The sequence below is a fragment of the Canis lupus genome, chromosome 2 (assembly GCF_003254725.2).
Source record: "Canis lupus dingo isolate Sandy chromosome 2, ASM325472v2, whole genome shotgun sequence".
NCBI lineage: Eukaryota > Metazoa > Chordata > Mammalia > Carnivora > Canidae > Canis > Canis lupus.
Genome location: NC_064244.1, coordinates 80,209,659 through 80,235,793, shown reverse-complemented (window position 1 = coordinate 80,235,793; position 26,135 = coordinate 80,209,659). Strand labels below are relative to the sequence as shown.

General features: G+C 49.4%; 1 protein-coding gene across 6 annotated transcripts in view; it reads right to left on the bottom strand.

Annotated features, from left to right (window-relative positions):
- The window catches only part of ZBTB17 (zinc finger and BTB domain containing 17), a 31,768-nt gene extending 7,699 nt beyond the window's left edge, over positions 1–24,069 (bottom strand). For 2 of the 6 annotated variants that reach the window (XM_035712948.2, XM_025447171.3), the window contains exons 1-2: positions 23,913–24,066; positions 16–222 (exon numbers count right to left, since the gene is read on the bottom strand). In XM_035712948.2, the coding sequence (XP_035568841.1) occupies positions 16–222; positions 23,913–23,919 (214 nt within the window). In that variant the 5' untranslated portion in view covers positions 23,920–24,066. Of the gene's footprint in view, positions 1–15; positions 223–22,200; positions 22,288–23,198; positions 23,568–23,596; positions 23,619–23,912 lie in introns of those variants that run through there. The other 4 variants (XM_035712950.2, XM_035712949.2, XM_035712952.2 and 1 more) reach the window with 4 other exon arrangements.
- Between the last annotated feature and the right edge of the window lie 2,066 nt (positions 24,070–26,135).

The following is a 26,135-nucleotide window of genomic DNA, read 5'->3' as shown; positions in this document are numbered from 1 at the left end:
GACCCAACGGGGTACCTGCCGCGTTACTGATGTCCAGGTGCACCACATCCTTCTGGTCCACGAAGAGCATCTTGAAGTACTCGCTGCAGGCTGCCAGAACTGCTTTATGGGCCTTGAAGTCAACGCCGTCCACCACGAAAGTGCAGTCGCACAGAAGTCCCAGCTGCCGCTGCTGGTTCAGCTGCTCCAGGACCTGCTGGCTGTGCTGGGGAAAATCCATGGCTGGGAAGCCACAGGGCCTTCGCGTGAGCACAGAGGAAGGACGCCAGCCAGCCTGACCAGTCCACCCCAACCCTCCCAGGTGAGAAATGTGGGGCAGAGGAGGGGAACTACATCCACAAAGGGTAAATCGCTCCAGATTCCCTGTGCAAGCCAAGGCTGACCAGTGGCTCCTAGATCCCTGGGTTTACTGGTCAGCAAAGTTCCCAAAACCAAAAGCTTTGAGGGACCAACACAAAACAGCACTTCTGCATCTTGCCAGGTAACGACATTAAAAAGTCAAAAAACAAACACAAAGCACTGATTACTGAGAGCATTAAAAAAAAGACATTGGGCAGCCCCCGTGGCTCAGCGGTTTAGCGCCACCTTCAGCCCAGGGCCTGATCCTGGAGACCCGGGATCGAGTCCCACATTGGGCTCCCTGCAGGGAGCCTGCTTCTCCCTCTCCGTGTCTCTGCCTCTCTCTCTCTGCATCTCTCGTGAATAAATAAAATCTTAAAAAAAAAAAAAAAAAGGATGCAGGACATAATCTTAGAAGAAAGGACAGATCTTTCAACTAGATACATTTGGCTTTATGAAAACCTTTTTATTTCGGTTTTTTCCCCCCATTCTGTCATATACAGGTGAGACGTGCGTCTGGGAAGACAGGTGTTCCATCTGCCAGCATCTCAGGAGTGGACCCTCTCCTGCACAGGGTCTGGCAAAGTCCTGCCCTTGGGGGCAGGGATCTCTCTCTCTCTCTGATTCATAGGCTCAGGGAACCACATAAAGTTGGGGAGTCCTCTGCCTCCAGAAACCTCTCCAGTCGGTCCCTGGTGGAAGAATGAGCCTTGGTCCTGACCCCAAGAGCTGCTGGTCTGGCCGCAGTTTCTCTGTCAAAGACCTCATTAATGCCTGGAAATCCCACAACCGTCTCAAGTGAATATGCTCAGAAAAATTCCATGGCCTGGTGCCGAATAATCACCAACTACCACAAGCCAGGGCTAAATAAGTATCTAAAACAGCTCGGGCCTCCGCAGCAGCGCCACACCAGAGTGCATCTCAGATGAGCATTTTATAGGAAAAATAGCAGGCACCTCGGTCCAAGAAAGATCCAATTTCAAAATGAAAGTCAGCACCCCACTCCTGGGATCACAGGCCGCCAGCCCTGGCACAGGCCCTGGCACGGACCCACCAGGGCCAGGCTGTCATGCCCTGGCCCGGCATCGGACGCCTGGGTCTGCTCGGAGCTGCCCCAGGCTGTTTCTGGGCAGGTGCGAAGGACACTTTGCGGCTCCTAGCCCCCAGGTTCCAGCAGCCCCTCACGGGCTCCCGCGGTTCAGGGACATCAGCCCCCCACCCCCCACCCCCCACCCCCCGTGTGAGTCACCGCAGGAGCCGTGACCATGTATGGTGGTCTGGCCACAACGAGCCGCAAGGAAAGCCACGCCCACCCCACCCCCCAAGAGGGGCTCAGCCCCCCCATCAGCTTTGAACGCTGTGAAGCCCACCCACCCGGTGGCGTCTGGGAGGTTTTCAAAGGCAGGGCTATGTGTCCGGGAGCTGGAGGATGTCACCGAGGCGGGGCTCCATTGGAAAGGACCCATGTCCGGTGCCGGGTTAAAGGCCCAGACCGTGGGCACTCAGGCCTGGGATGTGAAGGCAGCGCACCCCCGACAGGGCAGGCAGAGGGTGAAGGCGGGTGCGGCCGGCAGCCAAGTCCCAGTCCCTAGCCACTGCCTATGTCCTCAGAAGCCGGGTGCAGAAGCCCCCCATCGCCGGGGGGGCCTGGCTCCTTCACCTTCGTCCGGCAGCTGACCCAACAATACCCACAATGGACCAGGGAGGAAGGGAGGAAGTGTCCTAAGTTTGGAAACAACCGGGAGCAGCAGCTGACCCCCGCCCCTGCCCCAGCTGCAAGGCCACCTGACTTGCTGTAAACCTGAGAAGAGACTCTGGGGCCCACCCCGGGGGTGGGGGGGCGGGGTACCACGCAGGGCCCCAAGGGCAGCTGCTCAGCGGGGTGGGCCAGGGGCCCACGCCTGCCAGGAGCCCTCAAGAGCCTTCAGGAGCCTTCGTGCTGCGGCCCCGCCACAGCTTCCAGGGAAAGGGCACAGGCCCGGCTCTCATTTCAGAGGCTTCGGGGGAGTAAAGGTCGGGGGAAGGTGGCTGGTGGCCAGGCACCTCCCTGCACCCACCCCTCCAGGAGGAGGTCTTTTTTTTTTTTTTTTTTTTTTTTTTTTTTTTTTTTTTAGGAGGAGGTCTTCCACCCAATGCTGACCATGCTCCTCGCCAGATGCGGGTGTGGGGGGCACAACACAGGGTCCCCCAGAGCTGTTCCAACAGAGAAATACTCCCAAAGGGTGCCTGTTTTGACAAATTCAAAGACTAAAAAGGAAGAAAAGGGGAGACGGTGAGAGGAAGCAGCAGAGGAAGCCGTGGGAGACCAGGAAGGGAGGGAGCAGAGCCTGAGGAAGGAAGGAGCAGAAAGGTGGAGAAAGGCGGAGGCCACGTGCTGAAGAGTCGCCTAAACACTGGCTCCCGGGGCTGGTTCTGCCATCAGGGGCTGGTTCTGCCATCAGCCCGGGGGAGAGCCAGCAGGCCGCGGGGGCTCCCCAGTGCTCCCGCCCCCCTCCAGGCAAGTTATAACCCTCACCAGGTGGAGCCCAGAGGCCCCCAGCTGCCTCCAGCACCCACCTCCCCCAGCTGGCAGCCTGCTAGAAAGCTCCACCAGCCCCTTACTCCCTAAGGCAAGGTGGTAAGCAGGTAAGGGCCCAGCTGGCCTGGTCCTCCCCTCGGGGGCTGAGCGAGAACCTCCCGTCCAGAGCTCCGTGAAATGCTCTAGAAGATCACGGCACTCCTCCCACTGTCTTCTGTTTCCTTTCACGCTCCACAGTGACAGGAACCCACCACGATCGGGCCAAGCTTAGAGGGGTCAGGAAAGAGGTGAGCGGGCTGCCTGGGCCACACAGCTGGACGTGTGGGTCCCGCGGGCACGGGGAGCTGCCCACCCCAGCCAGCGCACGCACCGAGGCGTCGCCATCCAAGGAGATCTGAAACAACCGTATGATCAACAGCCCTGCTGCCTCTCATCGCCAAGGCCGGGGATCAAGTGTGGCTCCCCCAGCCTCACCCCTGCTACGCAGTGCTTTCACTCAAGGGAAAGTGTGGGGGGTCCCTTCCGCCTTACTTTGTCTTGCTTTAAGGGTGATAAATGTGGGCCTTAAAGCTACTCTAAGACCCTAAAAGTGAGAACTAAAGAAAATGTAAACAGAACAAGACCACAGAGCCCACCAAGCCCAAAGTGCTCACGTCAGATACAGAAAATTAAGCCTCAAACCGGCACATATTTGTCCCCTCAAGAAACTGGCATGACCTTCTAGAAACTCCTCACTGCACTCGGGTACCTTCCCTGTGCCACTGCCAGCTGCTCAGTGGTTGTCCCTGATTAATGGGGCTGACTTATGGTGTCAGAAGTGGGATGCTCTTCAGATGGCCACCCACCCAGCTGGACACTCACCCCTGGCCTGCCTCACAAGGAATTTGTTTGGGAATGAAAACTTGAAGGACCTAGAGGAGACCCGCGGTGGGATTCTAAACAGGCCCAACTAAGCAACATGGACACGGATGGCCGCCACCATCCCCCCATCCCACCACATCTGCTGGGAGATTCCACCCGGACTTGGGTGGCTCTGACCACCAAGATGCAGTAACTCTGTGCCAGTTCCAGGCCTGGCCCTTAAGAGGTCTGCGGATTCCGCGTGGCTCTCCTGGAATCCAGCCACCCCATCGCAGGGATGTCCAGGCTCTCCTGCTGGAGAGGGACGAGGCACAGAGCGGCCCTGGAGTAGACGCTGCGTGCACAGCCCACATGAAGAACAGCGGACAGCCGTACGGGAGATGCTTTCCTGGACCCTCCAGCCCAGCTACTAGCTGAATGCTGTCACATGAATGCTGACCCCAACAACTCGTGGAACAAAAGAAACTGCCCAGTCAACCCACAAAATTGGGAGAAGTAATAAACTGCTGATGGTTTAGGTCACTAAGTTTTGAAGTGGTTGCTCACAGCAAGAGAATGGATAGGACGGTAAAACCGTCAAGAAAAGGCAACGGGGACACCTGGGCGGCTCACTGGTTGAGCGTCTGCCTTTGGCTCAGGTCATGCTCCCAGGGTCCTAGGTCCCAGGATCGAGTGCCGCATCGGGCTCCCTGCTCGGGGCATGCTTCTCCCTCTGCCTGTGTCTCTGCCTCTCTGTGTCTCTCATGAATAAATAAAAAATCTTAAAAAAAAAAAAATAGAAAAGAAAAGAAAGAAAAGGCAACAAGTAACAAAACGTCCAGGATGACAGTTCTGTCTGGATGGGAGGAGGGACAAGCGGGGGTCTTCTGACACACTGGGAGTGCTCCATTTCTTTACTTGGACACACCTAGATTATTTAAGTTAAACATACATTTCATATACTTTTGTATGGCAACATTTTTCAAAAGTCCACAAAAATTTTAGTAAGAAGAACGTGAGGTACAGGTGCCACACTCAATCTAGCAGTGACAGGGTTATTTCCAAGTATGCTTGCGGCCGCTCTCGCAGGGGCTGTGCTAAGACCCAGGTCTCAGGTTTCCCAGGAGCCGAGCAGGGTGCAGGGGGCCTGGCCACAGAAAACACAATGCATCTCATTCACGTTTCAGCTCCAAAACATCCACAGGCAGATGATAACGTAAGGAAGAGTTCCCCGGGGGTGCTGAAACCCTTAAGATTCTGGGGGATCCCAGACTCCATGACCCCCTCCCCCCAGGAACAACGAAATGACATTAATGGAGTCTCTTCAACATGCCAGGAAACACGGTGCACGCGTGGCACCACCTGACCACCTAAAAACTATGAACATGGCTATCCTGGGTGTCGAGTTCCACCCTGAGTACAGAGGCAGCAGAGCCTCTGGGGTCAGGCCAGGTAGGACCCGGATCCCCGTTCGGCCACCTGCCTCACCAGTGGTGCATCTCCAGCAAAGCTCCTCCTTTGGCAAAATGGGGCCAGTGGGACCGCTTCCCACGTGTGTTACAGACTTCAGGTAGATCCTGTAAGCACAGAGCCCGAACAGCGCCCAACACACGGTACACTCGCCAAGCTAATGTTACCAGGAAGCACAGATGCAAATCACAGTTTTATTTTTAGGCCGAAGACCATATCAGATGGTTTCTACATATTCTTTTATGCTGGGTACCTGGGGTAACTATTTAGTGACTTGACCTTGTTAAGACGTTGTAATCATAACCCATTATTCTTTCTAAAAGCAATCTGGAAAAATCCCAGAGTCCAATTAACATGAAGAGAGGGAGAGAGGGAAAGGAGGGGCGCTGGGCAAGAACCATTCAGAGCAATTTTCTCTGTCGGGGAAGCACTTTATATTGAACAACTGTTCTGTTAAAGCCCGAGGGTGCTCCCGGGTGAAGGCTGGAGCGCCTGCCCAGAGCTCTAAGTGGGTCCGCAGAGCCCTGCTCCATCTCCGAGTCAAAGGGGCACCTGTCAAACGTGAAATATTACCCAGGTTATTAGCAAGCACTACACTGCAGGCAGGACTTCCAAACTGCCACACAGAGGGAAGCCATTAAGCCCAACACAACGAGACGCTGACTTTGACAAACGACAAGCCCCGGCTCCCAGAACACGTTGTGCCCGGCTGCGGGTCTGGACATGACACAGCCATCTTACGTCCAGGGGCAGGTGAGAGGGAGCCCCATTCGCCTTCCAGCTGCTCGGCATTCCGGATTTTCTAGCAACACAGGTGGTTCCCGTCTACAGCTTAGCACGCACCAACTCAGGCCAGGGAAGTGACGTTCACGGCAGGCCAGCCTTGCATCCGGGAAACCCACCTGCCCGACCCTCCATCCTCCCCGCGACACTATCCCTTTTCAGGGCAACATGCCAGAGAGGCAAATACCAACAAAACCAGCCCTTCTGGCGCTTTCCTCTTGGCCCAGCAAGTACAGCTCTTATACTAAGCTTGTGCTTCTCAAAATTTTTTAAAGATTTTATTTATTTATTCATGAGACAGAGAGAGACAGAGACAGACAGAGAGAGACAGAGACAAAGCAGAGGGAGAAGCAGGCTCCCTGCAGGGAGCCCGATGCGGGACTCGATCCCAGGACCACTCCCTGAGCCAAAGGCAGATATCTGCTCGACCACTGAGCCACCCGGGCGCCCCTGCTTCTCAAACTTTTAAAATCAATTCTCCCCTTAGGTAAATGAACACACTGACTCAGCCTTTCCCAACAGCCACAGATTCTGATACTTTATCTTCTACTGGGTAACGGCCCCACTCTGAAAATCAGTTACCTTCTACATAATCCTACCAGCCACGGCTCAGTAGTAGTTTCTGTGAAGTTTGTATTACAAAAAAATACTGATTTTTAAACACCTAAAAACCATATCTAAATATAAAATTAAGTTGTAACGCTGCCTTTGCTTCTCAAATTATACAGTTTCCATGATCTCTAATATTCCACACTTCTGAAGAGGGAATGGAGACCCCCACACATACCCCCAATGGACCCCACGCTCCAGGAATATGGCTGAGTGGGAAGGCTGGCCGGCCCTGAGGAAAGTGCTGTCCTGGGTCCCGGGGCACCCACACTAGTCTGGACTCCAGCATGCTAGTACTTGCTCTGGGGACTCTTAAAGCTTGACAAAGGGTAAATTAAGGGCTCTGCTTCCAGAAAGATGAAATCAGAATATGGGGACTTGGTGGCATCCGATCATTCTCCCAACATCCTGCCCTCCACCCCAGTGCTCCCTGGGCAGCAGTACACAGACACAGCCTGAAAGGAGGCCGACGTGTTGCTCCACCTCCGCTACCAGGTTTAATAAGCTCACTGCCAGGTGGGACTGCTTACTCACAGCTGCTGACAGCACCTACCCCAGGACCTTGCTCCCACATGGTTATAAATCCAGTCAAGGAACAGGCCTGTCCAGAGTGGTGATTCCTGGCTTTTTTGAGTACGACTAACTCAAGGTCAAATATTCAGCAGACCCTCAGGAAATAATAGTTGTACTTTTGGCGCTTTTTAACCGAGAAAATAATGGGCAAAAACCACTATGAAAAAAGAATTTCCATTCCACTAATCACAACAGCACCTATACATATTTGAGAAGCAATAAGAAGAAATGTCCTTCAATATACAGAAAGTCTATGGGGGCGACTAAGCTGAGCAGCGACTCCTAATGATCACCTTCCCCTCTCAGGGTCCACGGCCTCTAAATCAGGGAGCAGACACACAGAAAAGACAAAAGCACTTCACCAGTGCTAGACGAGCGCCTCCCCTGTGCTGGTTGTAGGTCTATTTAGAGTTATGAGCATCATGGGGAGGACAGGTAATAAGTATAACAGATAAGCTCACATACTAGATGCTGTGAAAAAAGCACAAGGTGTGGAGACAAAAGAGGCAGAGGCTATTTAAGAAAACAATCAAGGAAGACCTCTCTGAGGAGGTGACACTAAAGCAAAGACCCGAATGAAGTATAAGAACCAGCCATGCCACCCTAAGCCCAGGAACTGTTACAGGCACACAGAGAGCAAATGCAAAGGCCCTGAGGTAGGTGTGACTCTGACAGAGGGGCTGGCATGCCTGGAGAGGAGGAACCTGAGAGAATGAGACAAGCCCACGCCCGCACAGCAGAGGCTGAGATCACCCAGGGTCTTAGAGGCAAGTCTGGCTCTGGAGTTTCTTCTAAGTACGCTGGGGTCCCCCAGAAGACTGGGTGCAAAGGAGTGACCGCAAGGGGGCAAAGAGAGCAGAGGAACACAGGGGAAGAGCAAGAGATGGAGGCCCTGCGTGGAGAAGTGGAAGCAGTCAGACCCAGACTGGGAAGCTGTTCCGGAGAACCAACAGTCAGCTAGCTGATCAGGCAAATGTGCGCAGTAAGAAGAGGAGTCACGGACCACACAAAACTGGTCACCTGAGAAACTGGCCAAGAGCAGGTGCCACTGGCCCAGGTGAGGAGTGACAGCAGGCAGAGGGAGGGCAGGCGCAGCAGAAGTTCTGTTGGGCCAACACAACACAGAGATGTCTATGGGAGGGATGGTAGATAAGCCACAGGATGGACTGGGGTCCCTATGGGAGCAAATACTGGACAAAGAAGAGGAAACAGGGGCTCTCGGTGGCTTGGTTAAGCGTCCAACTCTTGATTTCAGCTCCAGTCATGATCTCAGGGTCAAGAGATGGAGCCTTGAGCTAGATTCTGTGCTGAGCGTGGAGCCTGCTAGGATTCTCTCCCACCCCCCACCCCTGCCCCTCTCCCCTCTCTAAAATAAAAAAGAGGAACACCAACAGACTCAGATCAAAGGACATGCATGTGAATCCTGGCCCCAGTCATACCAGGGTGGCCTCAGGCAAGCTTCTCTGAGTTCTAGACTGTTCACCCATTGAACAGGAAAACCGCCATGTACATGAGAATTGTGAGGACTAAAAAAATAACAGGAAGTACCACACAAATCCTGGCAAAAGTGGAATCAGGTATTCTCTAACAGAAGTCTGTGACTGATACGCAGTTAAACAAAAAGGGAAAAAATGAATCAAGACAAACCAGGTTATCCCAAGTGAGCCCCCTTTACCAGTGAAGGGCACGGCTCCTCTCCACAGCAGGTGGAGAAAAAGGAGGGAGCCGTGGCCTGGTCCAATGTGACAAAAGAGCACTCAGACTTTGTTCCCACCTGGCTTCAAACTTCTACTATGAGGCGTTTGTTACTGTGTCACTCGGGGGCAGAAAGCCTGGGAAGAGGTGCCCGTTCAAGCTAAGTATGGATAGATTTGGGGGGCTAATCTTTGCACTGGGGGGGCTAGGGAACAGGGTAGCAGGCCCATACTTCACATCAACTGCGGAGCACTGCCTGGTGCAGGTGCCTGCTGGGAACAGACAGCTCCACAGGTAGCAAGGCCAGGCCTGTCTAAGGGCCCACCCTCAAGGGCCTTCCACCATGGAGCAAGTCCCAGACTCTGCCACCACCTTCAGAGGAGTTCTGAAGGGGTGCCACCCCTGGGAGGTACGGTACCTTGCCACATCTAACAAGACACGTGAATAAAGGCACGAAGGAGATTCAGATTGAGGACTGCAGAAGCCATGGGGGGAGGGGTGCATGAGAGAAAAGTGCGCAGGCATGCGGGCCAGGACAGCACACCTCAGCATCACAAGAGAAAGGAGTGGAAAACGTGGTGAGACACGCAGCGGGAGGGACAGGCTAGAGTCAGACATGCAGGGCCACGCCCACCACACCAGGCCCTAGTGCTCACCCTGGCTGACAGTTGGGAGCCTGGCCAAGGGTTTAAGAGAGGGCCATGGTTAGGCTTACATTTCAGAAAAGTCACTCTGGCTGCATCAGTATGGAGAACAGTGGGAAAAGGGGAGGGTGAGAAGCAGAAAAATAAGTTAGAAAGTCCCACACTGCTGGGCCCCTGGGATGTGAAAAATGGGACAATGTCACCCCCAGCTGGCACCAGAAGGCTTTAGCTCGTGGCTCCAGATCTAACACATGCTCACAAGGATCTTTCAGAGCACCCTGTGCAAATGGCCTGTCCACTAGATATTATAATATCCTTTGAAAACTTAAGTACCTCTTCTTGGAGTGGCTCTAAGTCCCTTAACACAGAGTACCTGACCCTTACTAGGGGAAGCTGGGCTGTGTGGTTTGTCCAAAACCATAAAACCAGGCTGTGAAATCCTAAGCTCATATATTAAACCAAAAAAAAAGTGCAAATCGCTGGACATATAAGAAATGTATAAGGGAGCTCCTCAGAGGAGCAGGGCAAGGGCAGGAAGGATCTCTATTTTTCACTGCATGTCATTTCTGCATTTTCTTTTGCCACTTATAAATGCTATCTATTTAAAAAGCAGAAAAAGGAAGAAAGAAACTATCCACAAAGTTGCAGTTGCTTCATCTCTATTTATTAGAAAAACTTTACAACATTTTCTACAAGACCTGGTGACTCAAAACTTCTCAACAGGAAGAAATTTCTCAGAAGGGAAACGGAAAATTATGGTAATTTGCACAAAGGATGTGTCACCCGAGAAATCTTTATGAGCAGAAATTCCTTACGGAGACAAAACTGAAAATCCCCAGAAGAGCAGATGGAAGGCTTTGCCAGACCCAGCCTTGCTGCTCTGATACCATAATGAATGAGGCCGAGGCCTTCTCCCTCTTCCTCCCTCTCTCTCTCTCTCTCTCTCTCTCTCTCTCACACACACACACACACACACACACACGGTTCTGCGTGCAGCTCCAAGGTTGCTGATGGACTCCTGGGACCCAGTTAGCACTCCTGCCTTGGCATCAAACCAAAGCTAGCCGAGCACCTTGGACAAAAATACTCAGCCCTCTGCACCTCAATTTCCCTCCTGTAAATGGAGACAATGATACAAGTTCCCACTGCATAAAGCAGCCACACTGGCCCCTATCATTCCTGCTGTCACACAGAAACCCACACTAGTGATACTGGTGAACCATATAAAAAGGGGAACCGAGTGTTGGAACCCCTGCCCCATCTTCTAAAAATGGGAGGTGAAATCTCATCAGGCCCCCATGACAAATAAAATGTTAACATGAAGTAAGACTGGGCAAAGGCCCTGCAAATGGCAATGCTAGCTCAACAGTAACCAGAACAGAAGACAGAAGCGCTCATCCTTGAGGGCAAAAGCCACCTGCTTTCTACAAAGAGCACAATGATTGTGGAGAAATAGTGAGGCTTTCATTGAGAGAGCAAACAGAACATGACAATTCCAAGGAAGGACTGCTTTTTCCATGAAACTAGTTAAGATCAAGGATCCAAGCCAAAAGCAAACAGGAGGCTGGGTACCAATTGTTTAGAGGTGGATGTATCTGGACTTCGTACAGCCCATTAGTTTCACGTGGCTGACTTTGTCTAGGTTTGTTTCCTCACTAGGATTGGTGACTGCTGAGGTCCCTTCCAGTGAGGAGATAAAGTAAATGTTGAATAAATGATTTCATTAACGTGACTGCCAGATTACAAACACATGCATTTAAAGTATAACAGGTACCGTGTGCATGATCATTAAAAAATGACACATTCACCTAGCGTTCAGCAGATCCTCTTTTAAAACCTTCCCTATATTGGAAATCTTGAGAGGAACAGGAACTACACAGGCTGTACCTATACGGTCACAGAAGTACAGACAGAAGCCAACATGAAATTGTATACTGGGTATCCCTGGGTGGCTCAGCGGTTTAGCACCTGCCTTTGGCCCAGGTCATGATCCTGGAGTCCCGGGATCGAGTCCCACATTGGGCTCCTGCATGGAGCCTGCTTCTCCCTCTGCCTGTGTCTCTGCGCCTCTCTTGCTCTCTCTGCCTCTCTCTCTCTCGAATAAATAAAATCTTAAAAAAAAAAAAAATTGTATACTTACTACTCCCAATAGGATTAAACTAAAATATTTTGTGAGACTTGACCGAGAAAAATTAAATGAGTGCCAAGATGTTTTGGAAGAGTATTTGGGGGAAGTGCAGAAATTCATGTTAGGCCTGGATAAAAAGCGGTCAAGAACTCAACGTCTCAATCTCCAAGGATTTTTTTAAACCTGCTGGGCTCCTCAACTCCAGCCACTGAACTGCTGCTCTAGAACAGTCTCTGGACTCGAGCCCTGGGAGGATTAAGGAAGCTCAGGGCCCCAGTGCTTGCCCTTGAACAAACAGTGCTGGCTGACCTCCAGCCCCTCAGATCCCCTCCACCTGCAACAGCGGTGAATCAGCAAAGCTGCTGGAAGCCTTTTAACGGATGACTTGCAACCCTGGTGGTTCTTCAGCCAGTCACTTTGAAGTGTGAGCTTCTGAGACAAAGTTGGAAAGTACCCCCAACTGCTGCCTGGTTCCCATTTCCCAGTCCTAACGCAGGTAGCCTGAGAGATAGAGACAGACAAATGGACACAGACACAGACAGATACAGAAAGAGTGTTTGCAATAGCACCAATGCCCTATAAGGCATGCAGACCAGCCCCAAGGGCCCACTTACTGTGGAAGGCATGGCATAAACTTAATGCTTAGGAGTATGAAAGATTGGTCAGAAATTTAAACGTTCTGTTTCTTTGTATTTTTTAAGACTTTTTTTTTTTAAGTTATCTCTATACCCAACATGGGGCTCAAACTCACAACCCCAAGATCAAGAGTCACATGTTCCACTGACTGAGCCAGGCAGGTGCCCCTATATGTTCTGTTTCATTCATATTACCTTACTCTTCCCGCCTTCCTACCCCTAAGTGTAAATTAGGGGTGAATATTTGCAGCCTATATGGTAAATAAGGGTTACAGTCTTGCTATACAAAATGCTCCTCATACAAGCAACAATGAAAACATAGGTCCTCATAAAAGCTGTTCACAGGGGCACCTGGCTGGCTCAGTAGAGCATGCAACCCTTGATCTTGGGGTTGTGAGCTTGAGCCCCAAATTGGGGACTGGGATTACTTAAAAAAAAATAAAACCTTTAAAAAAAAAAAAAACAAAAAAACAAAAAACCTTGTACACGAATGTTCATGACAGCATTACTCATAACAGTCAAAAAGTGGAAACAACCCAAATGTCCATCAACTGATGAATGAGTAAATAAAATGTGGTCTGTCTGTCCATGCAATAGCATATTGGACAATAGAAAATGTAATGACAAATGGTACAAGAATGAACCTTGAAAACTTTATGCTAAATCAAGCTAGCCAAAAGACCATATGTTACATGATTCCATTTACATGAAATGCCCGGAACAGGCAAATCCATAAGGATACAAAGCAGCACACTGTCTAGGGCTGATGGGGACAGGGAAGTGGGGAGTGACTACTAATGGGTGGTGGGTTTCTTTCTAAGATAATGACAATGTTCTGAAAATAGTGCTGATAGTCACACAACTCTGAGAATACAATGCAGGCCATTTAATTGTACGTTTTAAATGGCTGTATCAGATGCTACATGAATACCTCAATAAAACCATTACAAAAAACTAATCAACAAGAAAAGAAATCTCCTGGGACATCTGGGTGGCTCAGGGCATGATCCTGGGGCCCTGGGATCAAGTCCTACATCAGGCTCCCCATGAGGAGCCTGCTTCTCTTTCTGCCTGTGTGTGTATGTTTCTCTCCAGGAAGAGAAAGGAAAGGAAAAAGGAAAGGAAAGGAAAAAGGAAAGGAAAGGAAAGGAAAAAGGAAAGGAAAGGAAAGGAAAAAGGAAAGGAAAGGAAAGGAAAAAGGAAAGGAAAGGAAAGGAAAAAGGAAAGGAAAGGAAAAAGGAAAGGAAAAAGGAAAGGAAAAAGGAAAGGAAAAAGGAAAGGAAAAAGGAAAGGAAAAGGAAAGGAAAAAGGAAAGGAAAAAGGAAAGGAAAAAGGAAAGGAAAAGGAAGGAAAAAAGGAAAGGAAAAGGAAAGGAAAAAGGAAAGGAAAAGGAAAGGAAAAAGGAAAGGAAAAAGGAAAGGAAAAAGGAAAGGAAAAAGGAAAGGAAAAAGGAAAGGAAAAAGGAAAGGAAAAAGGAAAGGAAAAGGAAAGGAAAAAGGAAAGGAAAAAAGGAAAGGAAAGGAAAGGAAAAGGAAAGGAAAAAAGGAAAGGAAAAAGGAAAGGAAAAAGGAAAGGAAAAAGGAAAGGAAAAAGGAAAGGAAAAAGGAAAGGAAAAAGGAAAGGAAAAAGGAAAGGAAAGGAAAGGGAAATGAAGAGGCAATTCACAAAAGAAATATTATACAGAAAAAAAAGATGTTCAGCCTCACTAATAAAAATAAAGAAACATAAGATCCACTTTCAGGAGCAGACTGGCAAAAACCTAAGAGACTGACAATTTCCACTGTGGGCCAAGGTGTGTTCCAGAGAGCAGGATCAGCCTGTTGACATGGATGTAAATGTTTAATGCATTCATTGGTCGGGTAAAAACTAATGCTTGGGGGAGTAACTGATAAGAGAGCCCACGGTGCAGATGCTATGCTTTCCCAATCTGATGGGAGATTTCACCCAGCTGGAACAAAATTGTGAGTCCTGGTAAAGGGCTGTGGGTGGGACTGTGTGGCCCACAGAGAAAACACAGCTTTGCTAATATATAATAAGGACCACCATGTGAAGCAACTGGGAGGTTACAGAAATCATAGGCTCATTGTTTCCAAAGGGCAGCAGCACATGGAGAGAATGCCACCAAAGGGAATAACTGGAAAGGCTGCTGTAGCTGCCCGCTTGCAAGGAACTTCATAATACATGCTATTTCATCGATCCCCGCAGTAATCCTGCAAGAAGGGTGTTAATATGATTGTTCCCATCCTGCAGATAAGCAAATCAAGCCTTAGAGAGGCTGTCAGCTGATCCAGGTCTCACTGACACACCCAGACTCAAGGCCATGTCCATCATACTTTAAAAGAATTGACCTTTCCACCTCAGAAAGAGACAAAACTTCCACAGATGGATAGACATGGAATACTAGGCTCTACAGACCCTCAGTTTGAAAATTCTGTTGTTAATTGGCACTTACCAACTCCCTTTCCTTATACTAATAAGTGTCACAAAACATCTTGTAAAAGTCATAAGTGAACATGACTAAGTCTTCATTGTAATCTTTGGTGTTTGCTGCTGCCAGGTGAAACACAAAATTAAGACTCAGAAACCTCTTGATTTCTGGAAGCCTGGCACACCAGGTATCCAGGCCAACTCTCATAACAAACAGCTGCAAATGAAGAGAAATTGTGAAATCTCTTTTAAAATACATAAAAAAACTGGCAAATTGGTAAGGGACACCTAGAGGTCAAATGAAATTAAGCAAAGGCTAGAATAGAGAGAGCAAGTGGAGCTTTGAGAGTAGGTATTAAAAAGGCATCTGTAGGGCAGCCCGGGTGGCTCAGTGGTTTAGTGCTGCCTTCAGCCCAGGGCCTAATACTGGAGACCCCGGATTGAGTCCCACGTCGGGCTCCCTGCATGGAGCCTGCTTTTCCCTCTGCCTGTGTCTCTGCCTCTCTCCATGTCTCTCATGAATAAATAAATAAAATCTTTAAATAAATAAATAAGTTTTTTGTTGTTGTTTTTTAAAGGCATCTGTGGAACTGAGCAAGCTCGAGTTCCCACTCCCTCCCAAGGATGGAGGTCTCATAGGAGGGCCCTGCCAGAATAAAGCTGGGGCCACACAGAGTTACAAGTCAGTGAAAAAAAAAAGACTATACAGAAAACTGCCTCTATCAAATCTTGGCATCAAATGGAGGGTAAAATCCTCAGAGAACTGGTAACCCCCTTAGAGGGCCCCCAAAAAGACATTAGCCCAAATTCGTACATCATAAAAGATGTACTTCGGTAGATAAAAAGTGATCCCAGAATTAAAGTATTAAATGCAAGAAGGAATGAAGACCAACTAGTTAATAATAAATGAGCAAATCTAAATAATACTGAATGAGGTCTTCTAAAATTTAAAAAAGAACTGAAATACCCCCCTATAGAATAAAAGGAGGGTGTGATGGGAATCAAAGTGTGCTAAGGTCCTTAACTGTTCAAGAGTAGGGTGTGAGACAGTGACTAAAGTTAGACTGTGGTAAGTTATGTAAACTGAGAGATAAACCATGTTCATGGAAGGGTCAATATCATAAAAAAGTCATTTCTATCCAAATTGATAAGTTCAAAGTAATCCTAATAAAAGATCCCAGCAATTTGTATGGAACTCAACAAGCACAATCTAAAATGAAGATGGAAGAGCAAAGGGCCAAGACCTTACCAAGAACTGTTACATAAAAATTTAGTCATTAAATCAGCGTGATATTGGCACAGAGAAAGAGAATAAATAGTAAAGCACTCAGGATCAGATCCACACATTTGTAGACACTTGACATTATTATAATGGCCACTGGTGTCATTTACAGATCCATGTAAAAGGAATGTATTTTTTCAATAAATAGTTCTTAGGATAATTTGGTACACTTAAAAAAAAATTAGCTCCTTACCTCACAGTACACAGAAAAATAATTTTAAATGGGCTGAAGACCTTACCATAAAAGGCCTTATCATAAAATGTTTGGAAGACAATATATAGAGGATATATTTATAAACTTTAAGTAGGGAGGAATTCTTAAAAAGGAAAAGTGCTAACTGTAAAAGAAAAAAATGAACATTAAGAATTTGTTTAAAAAAAAAAAAAACCTACAGTGAAAAGACAAGCCACAAACTGAAGTGGATAGTTACAATACATATATCTGACAAAGGATTAGTATACAAAATAAATAAAAACCAGTAACAAGCAAGAAGTCTATATACAACAAAGAGACAAATAGAAAAATGAGCAAAAGATTAAAGTAGCTGTTTCACAGAAGCTGAAACCTGAATGACCAATAAGTATATGAAAAGATGCTTAACTAATAATCATGAAAATGCAAATCAAAACCACATGATAAAAACTCCCATCTGATTACTAAAAATTTTAAAGTCTAGTAAAACCAGAGTTGGGAGGATGTGAAACAAACAGAATTGTCAGTTGAACTGTAAACGGGGGGAAGCATTCTGGAAACAGGTACTACTGGGTCGAGCTGAAGCTCATACACCCTGTGATTCAGCCCCACTCCTGGGGCTCTACCCTGCAGACGTTTGCACGTGTCCAGAAATGTGCACAGCAGCACTGTCTCAGCAAAATACCAAAGACAACCCAAATGTCTGTCAGCAAGACAAAGGATAAATAAATTCTCTTGTAATGGAACATAACCACCTGAGACAGTGAAGTACAACTACAGGCCAACACTGGATTTCTCTCCAGAACACACCTTAAGCCAACAGTTTAAGACACCGAAAAACAACAACATGATTCTATCAAGTTCAAAAGCAAGCCAAATGAGGGATCCCTGGGTGGCGCAGCGGTTTGGCGCCTGCCTTTGGCCCAGGGCGTGATCCTGGAGACCCGGGATCGAATCCCACATCGGGCTCCCGGTACATGGAGCCTGCTTCTCCCTCTGCCTATGTCTCCGCCTCTCTCTCTCTCTCTCTCTCTCTCTCTGTGACTATCTCATAAATAAATAAAAATTAAAAAAAAAAAAAAAAAAAAAAAAAAAAAGCAAGCCAAATGAGACAACACAATGTTTAGCATACAACACACGTGGTGAAACTTTATAGAAAAGCAAGAGTGCTAAAAAGCAAAACCGATGAGCTGGGGGTGGGGTGGGCCAGGATCAGGGAGGGGCGCTCCAAACCCACCGGTAACATTCTTCTTTGTGAACTGAGCGATGGGCACATGGTTTCCTTGTATCTCTAGTCTTTATACTGTACGTTCTCCTTTGTATCTACTCAATATTTAACAAAAACAACTTACAAAATTAAACAATGTTCTTTCTGACTTTAAACAATGTTTGGAAGCATGAACTCAGGCAGCTGAGTTACAGTAAACCAGGAAAGTCCCTGACAGGGCCCCCGAGTCCCGAGACTACTGAAATGAGAGGTGCTTCACCCACCAGGCTGGGGAGCCACTGGAGACACAGCTTCCCGCTGGGCGGCAGTGCCTCCCATTCGGGACAGGAAAGTGGCTGCTTAGATGAATAGTTCCAGCATAGGAAGTGGTGTGGGAGGGGTGGGCCCAACAGGTTCTACTGCCAGAGCTCTTAAGAAGCTTGGTATTTTCTTTTTTTTTTTTTCCAGTTTTACTGAGAAATAACTGACATACATCACTGTGTAAGTTTAAGGTGCAGAGCAGATGGTTTGAATTTCCATGTGTTGTGAAATGATGACCGCAATAGGTTTGGCTAACATTCATCTTCTCACAGAGACACAAGAAAGGAAAGGAAAACAATTTTTTCCTTGTGATGAGGACTCGAAGGATCTACTCTCTCAACCCCCTAGATGTCACAGAACAGTGTCAGCTGTAGTCGGCAAGTTGTCCAGCAGGTTTCTGATGTTACTATTAACCCACCACACCCGCTTTCCAGCCAACCCCGTCCTCAGCTGGAACCGCCTCCTGTGAGCCTCTGCCTGCCGCTGTGTAGACAGGAGTGAGCAACTCTCAACTCTAACCAGGCCCTCTGCTTCGTCTAATTCCCATCAAACAGGCTGGACTCCCCGAGCCCAAGCCCTGGTTTCCTGCAGAATCTGCAGCGAGGACATAGCGGAGGTCTACTTTAACTGGTCTTTGGGTGGTCAAGCTACTGCTAGCGTGAGGACCTCTGCAAGGGCCAGGTCCCCATGCTGACCCTCGACACACACACACACACACACACACACACACACACGCGCGCGCGCGCGCACACACACGCACACGTCTGAGGCCAATGCAGAAATCCCTCAGGGCTGAAATGGTTACTCTTTGACCTTTACTACTTCAATCATCTAGAAACTGTGGCCAGCAAAAGGAGGAGATAATGGTCTCCAGGACAACATGCTTTGGGCACACAATGTACTTAGTTCTTCATTTTCTCTCAGGCTGGCTCCCTTCTTTCCGTGGTGCCACCCTGCTGAGACACCGAGTCTGGGTACCTCCTCACCACCCACTCAGCCACCACCCTTCGAAGAATTCCAGGAAAGAAGGAGCCACCTGGTCTTTTACGCGACAAACTAGTAAAACCCTGAAGCTCTGCCCATAGAGGCTGCCCTCCTACTCACAGGGCTCACGTCCCACAACCAAGTCAAATCATTTGACTCTTGAAAAATGGTCTTCCCTAGACACACAGATAGATACACACACACACACACACACACACACACACACGGAATAGTTCTGCAGATACTATTAACAGTTATCTGAGAGGGGAACTGGGTCAGGCTCGGAAGACTCCATGGTGCCACTTTTTGTTTTTAAGATTTATTTATTTACTTTAAAGAGAGATAGTATGAGTGGGAAGGGCAGGAAGGGCTAGAGGGAGAGTGAATGTCAAGCAGACTCTGTCTACTGAGCCTGGAACCTGACACAAGACTCGATCTGACGACTGAGATCATGATCTGAGCTGAAACCAAGAGTCAGATGCTCAACCAACTGCATCCCTCAGGCACCTCTCCATAGTTTTTTTTTTTTTTTAAGATTTTATTTATTTATTCATGAGAGACACAGAGAGAGAGAGAGAGAGACAGGCAGAGACATAAGCAGAGGGAGAAGCAGGCTCCCCTCAAGGAGCCAGAGGCAGGACTCGATCCCAACACCCTGGGATCACATCCTGAGCCAAAGGCAGGCAGACACTCAACCACTGAGCCACCCAGGCGCCTCTCCACGGTGCATTCTTTAGAACCTTCTGATTTGTGTACCTTGGGCATATTCCTCTACCAAACATTTTTTTTCTTCCTCTGCACACTTTTTCTTGACCCTTTCAAGGGTCCTCTTCTCCTAACATATAATAACACCAGTTACCAATGATGGAATCAGGGACTCGAGAAAGCATTTTACATGCATTACCTCATCAATAATTCTGGCCAATGAAGTTATATGCGAGGTCATCAGTATCCCCACTTTACAAGTGAGAAAACTGAGGCTTGGAGAGGCCAAGTATTTTGCCCAAAGGCACACATCTAGTAAGTATAAGAATAGCATGAGCCCAGGTATGTCTAATTTATAAATTTTTTTTTTTTTTTAAGATTTTTACTTACTTGAGAAAGAGAGAGAATGACACAGAGAGGGGCAGAGAAAGAGAAGCAGACAAAGGGGCTTGACCCCAGGATCATGACCGGAGCCAAAGGCAGACACTTAACTGACTGAGCCACCCAGGTGCCCCGAAGTTCATGTTTCTAACCAGTACTCTCTACTGCAGGGTTCTAGATGTGGACGATCTGGTCCCAGGAAATGTTTGGCAATGTCTGGAGACATACCCCACTACCACAGCTGGAGGTGGGTGGGTATTACAGTCATCTATGGGTGGAAGCCAGGGATGCCATCACCATCCTAAAGTACACAGCTCAGCCCAAGACAAAGGTTTATGCAGCCCCAAATGTCAAGAACATCCGGGCTGAGAAACCATGCTCTACTGGAAAAAGACAGAAAGAGAATAGACTGGGTTGTCTTTGGTATTTTGCTGAGACAGTGCTGCTGTGCACATTCTCATAGTTCAGGTCTTGGAGTTCACCATGGTTACATCCATACACCGCACAGATACCAAATAAACCATCAGGTTCTCCTCTCCTCAAACAATAGCACACCAACCCCATGTCACACTGGAGTTCTCACCAGCTTAACTGCCAGTTCCTCTTCAGCTAATCAAGGCTGACCATCTGTCCATCCAACAACAGTTACTGAGCACCGGCTATGTGCCAGGAAATAAGCTATGCAGTGGGACTACCAGGAGAAACGATCCCCTGTCCCTGCCTGCAAGATGCTGGTGGGCTAACAGGGAGACATAGAAACCTACGATTATAATGTGAGATATGAATTGCATCAAGAGATCAGTGCAGGATGCTAAGAAATCAACGGAGGAGGAACTCCAAACTTAGCTGGGGTGGGTGGCTGGGCAGGACCGGAGAAGGCTTCCCAGAAGCATCTGAGCTTGCAGGAATTAAACAGGCAGAGGCAATCCTTTTCTTCCCAAAGGACCCCTCACCAGACCTTTCAGAGTATGGTCTCTGAGAATCCACAGATGGACACCTTTAAATAGAGAGCTTGGTAGAACTCAAGAGTAGTCGCTGATCCCCTCTGCACAATCTGGATAATTCCTGCCTTGAGGGAGGATGCACACCAGCATCACTATGGATTTGGGTCTGCTTTACTGCAATCCTCACTGGCTCTCTGGCTTCGAAGCACCCCTCACCTCGCAGCAGGAGGTAATTCACCTTTATGTGGCCAATCCTGTGATGTACAGGCTTGATCTCTCGTAGTTCTCTAAACAATTCTGTGAGCTTGATACTATTATCCCTCTTTGACAGATGAGGAAACGGGAGGCGCAGTGGTAAAGTACCTGGCCCTCAAGACACAGAGCCACCAAGCAGGGAAGCAAGGATGCAAAACCAACACCAGGGTCCTTGCTGCCTCTATCTGAGGAGACCTCTACAGATGTAAATCCAAACATGCCGTTCACTCTTAATCTCCCCCACTTCAGCAGAGCCTTCCAAAATCAGTCATCCTTCTCCCGCGCGCCTCCCCCGTGGTGCTTTTTGCATTGTATCGTGATCATCCACATGGCTAAGAGCTCCTCGCTCCCAGGATCCAGTCTTACATCCCCAGCATCTAGCGCAGTGTCACATGTGCTGGGCACAGAAAAAGCTGAATGCATAAATAAGCCTGGACTCTCCGGGCGCAAGCAACATCAACCTACTCAAAGCCAGAGCAGCCTGCCGTGGGGAGACAGAGGCATGGGGAGAATGCCCAGCCCTCCTGCACCAATGCAGTGGGTTCCCCTCAGGCTGAGCCCAAGCCCCAGAGACAGCAATCCAGTCACCCGAGGGACGGAGCAGGCTCTCTCAGCCAGCTTTCCCTCCAGTACTGGAACAGTCATGATTCGTTCTTTGGTTTGTATACCAGATGCTTATGTTTGGGGACATTTTTTACAAAAATATGTATCTTTAAACATCAGAACCTTAAAAGGAATGAACATGTGCTCCCCACTCTGTCTTTCCCCTTCTGCCAGCTGGAGTACATACACAATGGCAGGAGCTGCAGCAGCCAGCTTCGACCGTGAGATGGAAGCCTGGTTTTGAGCAAGGAGAGCCACATGGTCACTAGAACCCTGTTCCCAGATACTTCATGGAACAGAGCAAGATGACCTACCAGTTCTTGGACTGCCTACTTCCAGGTTTTTAAGAGGAGAGGAATATACTTTGAGTTTGTTTCAGCCATTGTACTTTAGGATTGCCTTGCTAGCGCATGTTAGGTTGTGTGTGATTAAAACAAAGTGTGAGCATTTGCCCAGTGACTAACATAGTGTGGTCTTTGTGGGTAAACCAAACATAATGACAGCCACAATTTCCCAATCAAACTCAGATGTAGTCATTACTTTATAACTTGAAAGAAAGAAAAAAAAACTATCTTGAAAGGGTGATCTGAGTCATGCTGAGCCTAGAGAAGGACAAACAAACTGACCTCCTGGTCTGTTTCATCCTTGAGCATTACAGACATACCTCAGATTTCCAAGTAGCCCAGGCTACTCTTTTCTGACAGTTTGTCTGCGTAAACTCCAGCTTGGCTCTCCTCCTCCAGCTCATTACCTGAATCAAAGACACCCAAGTGGAAAATCTGATGAGAACCCGAAAGGCACCAGCTCCCTAAGAGCTGCCCTTTTACGCGTCCAAGAAACACAGGTAAATCCAGAGCCCTGAGCACGGAGCCTGGCACAATGGAGACGCTCGGTACAAGTTTGTTTGGATCATCCTCGGCCGGCTGCACGTCAGACACTGTGCCAGAGCCTGGGACACAAAGATGAGTAACCCCGCTCCCACTGCCTACACTTAGAAATTCCTGCTTACCGAAAAGACATATAACACAATGTTGTAAAGCAAGAGCGACAAGACTGTGCCCGGGTTCCTGCGACGCTACAGCGTTAGCCTTCCCCAGGGATGTCTCAAGTGCTCTTGCTTCTCGTTTCACACCCTTGCCCTCGGTAAGCACACCCCCTCCCACAACCTGAGGGACTTTTTAAGTGGATGACAACTGCTAGCTCACCGCTGGACAGCTCCACTCGAATGTTTTACAGGCACCTGCTTTCAACGTGTTGAAAACTAAATGCACCTTCCCTCCTCACACCTGCTCCCCATCCTGCTCCGATCACACTGATCACACTGAGTGCTATCGCCACCTGCCCATCAAGACTAGGAGGTCAGTTCTGACCTCTCGCTGACCTCCAACTTCCTCATCTAACTCATCACCAGGTTCGGTCAATGCTCCGAAACCTCCCTCTCCACTGTCTCCCTCTAACCGGACTGGAGGCCACGCATCCTTTGTAGATAGGATTACTCTAGCGGCCTGTTAATTGGCCTCCAGGCCTGTACCCTTTAATGCATCCTTCACATCCACGAATCTGGTTCTCCCATGGCTTCCCATTAACCTAAAACTGAAAACTCCTTAACTAGGTTCACACGGCCCCAGAGGACCAGGCCGCAGCCAGCGTCTTTCGTCTTACCTTTCAGCTCCGTCCTCCAGGCACAGACCTTAACTATCACACTAGCTCCTAAGCTTTGTCACAAGCTCCCATCTTCAGCCGAGAATACAACGCTTTTCTCGCCTGCACTCCCCTAAGAGCCCTTTAGGGATCTCCGCACTCTGCACCTATTGCCTTATTTGCTCTTCCTGGCAACCCCAGGGAGCAGCCTGTAGGATCGTCTCTGCTTTAAGGAGGAGGAAACTGAGGCAGAGAGCGAGAGCCTCCCGAGCTTCGTCCAGGACGCAGCTGGCGAGCACAGGGCCGCCCGGCTCCACGGGTCATACTTTGAACCACTGCACCGCGAGCGCTGGCTCGATCCTCACAACCTATCGGGTGCCGAGCCACCGTCTGCGGAAGGAATGAATGAATGAAGTCACCTTGTAGGGGGCAGCACCTCCCGGTCCCGCGGCCCCCGCCCTGCGGCCGCACAGCCGCCCCCGCCGCGGCGCGGGGTGCAGGGGCGCTGACAGCCGGGCGGCGGGGGCGTCACCCGAGCCGGGGGCCGACTCGCGCTCCCCCGCAGGAACTGCCGGCCCGCTCTCCCCCCTCCTCCCCCCAGCTGCCCCGCGGGGTCCCCGCCGTCCCCTCCCCTCCCCCACACAACCGTCCCCGGCCTCCCGCCGCGCCCCATCCCTCGCCGCCTCCGCCCGGCTCCCGGGACTTGCCCAGCCCCGGGCGCTTGCTGACCCTCACCTGCCATGTCCCGGACCCCACCGTAGAGGGAGGTGCATCACGGCCGCGAGAGGGCCGGGGACGGCACTTCAGAGCAGACAAAGGGCGCCGCCATGTCAGAGTCGGGCGGAACCGACCTCGCCGGCTTCCCGGCTGCGACTTCCGGCGCATGCGCAGCGCCCGCGCTGGACGGGAACCGCGGCCCGGCGCATGCGCAGCGCCCGCGCTGCCCCGAGAACCGCGGCCCCGCGCATGCGCCTCCGCATCCCGAAGTTCTCTATTACGGCACTTGGGCGCCTCGACTCGTCCTCGTCGTAACCCTTGCTTGGTTTTCTGTTCCAACCATTACAGTCACAGCTTCCCCGCGTTCAGCGCTTCCTGTGCGCCCGGCGCTGCGCTGAGCACCTCCCGTGCACGAGCTCATTAAATCTCGCTACGCGGAGGAGAGTCTTTTCTCCCCCTTGGAAGAAGGCAAAGGAGGCTCAGGAAGAGCCAATGAACCGCCCATTGTCACGTCTTCCAGGCGGAGGAGCACAGGACCTGGTTGCACCTCCGGGGCTGCAGATCCCCGCGTGTCTTTCTGCCCTTCCGAGCCAACCATTGCCCCATTTGCTATTTAGGGCAGATCCAGGATTAGCCTGGGTGTGAACGAGGATGCTGGAAGCAAAAGTGTCTGCAGACTCGAGCAGTCCCTTGTGGCCTCTGCCAACTTTTCAGCACCTCCGCGCCCCAGACTTCCCTATCCTCACAGGACGCGGGCTTTCTCTTTTCTTCACCTCTGATTCTGTTTATATCCCATGAGATTTTTTTTTTTTTTTAAGATTTTATTTATCTGGGACACCTGGGTGGCTCTGCGGTTGCTGGGATCGAGTCCCGCATTGGGCTCCCTGTCTGGAGCCTGCTTCTCCCTCTGCCTGTGTCTCTGCCTCTGTGTGTGTGTGTGTGTGTGTGTGTGTATCATGAATGAATAAATAAAATCTTTTTTAAAAAAATTTAAGGGATCCCCGGGTGGCGCAGCGGTTTGGCGCCTGCCTTTGGCCCAGGGCGCGATCCTGGAGACCCGGGATCGAATCCCACGTCGGGCTCCCTGCATGGAGCCTGCTTCTCCCTCTGCCTATGTCTCTGTCTCTGCCTCTCTCTCTCTCTCTCTCTCTCTCTCTGTGTGACTATCATAAATAAATAAAAATTAAAAAAAATAAAAAATTTAAGATTTTATTTATCTATTAGAGCAAGCGGCGGGCGGGGGGGGGGGGGGGAGGGAGGGGCAAAGAGAGAAGGAAAAGCAGGCTCCCGCTGAGTAGGGAGCTCAATGGATTCCAGCTGGATTCCAGGACCTAGGGATCATGACCTGATCTCCAACCTGGGACCCAAGGATCATGACCTGAGCTCCATCCTGGGACACTGGGATCATGACCTGAGCTCTATCCTGGGGACCTGGGATCAACACCTGAGCCCAAGGCAGATACTTAACTGACTCAGCCACTGAGGCACCCCTGTTTCCCATGAGTTTTAACAATAGTCTTGCCACCACCCTGAACTTCTTTGTTCCCTCGTCCTCTTGTCATATGGATTTGGTGAGCTTTCCAACCCTGGGTAAATCCAACTTTCCTCTTCTTTTTTCTTGTATCCAAGCAACCATGCACAGCTGGACAAAGTACCCCAAAAGATAGACTGTTCCTACAAATTCATGATCACTAGCCAGAAGAGGAACTTCAACAAATGCTGGTCTGGCCAAGTCACTACTCCTCCTTCACAATCACTTGGGAAACTAAAAAGCTTACCAGTAATTGACTTCACTCTTTTTTTCTTTTAATTTTTTATTTATTTATGATCGTCACAGAGAGAGAGAGAGAGGCAGAGACACAGGCAGAGGGAGAAGCAGGCTCCATGCACCGGGAGCCCAACGTGGGATTCGATCCCGGGTCTCCAGGATCGCACCCTGGGCCAAAGGCAGGCGCCAAACCAGCTGCGCCACCCAGGGATCCCTTCACTCTGTCTTTTACAGGAAAATAAAAGCAAGTCTAATAGGACCTTGTCCTCCCAATACAAAGGACACAAATCTACCTCTGTGTCCATCCGTGTTGGATGTAGTTGGCTGGGACTCATTACCATTCCTTCCAGATTCTAGAAAGTTAAAATTCTATTTCCCAGATTCAGTTGCAGTTAGAATTCTAGACACAGATGGATTCTGCTAGTGGGAAAGATTGGATGGAAGTGAGGCAATAGCCATTGTCCTAGTGATGG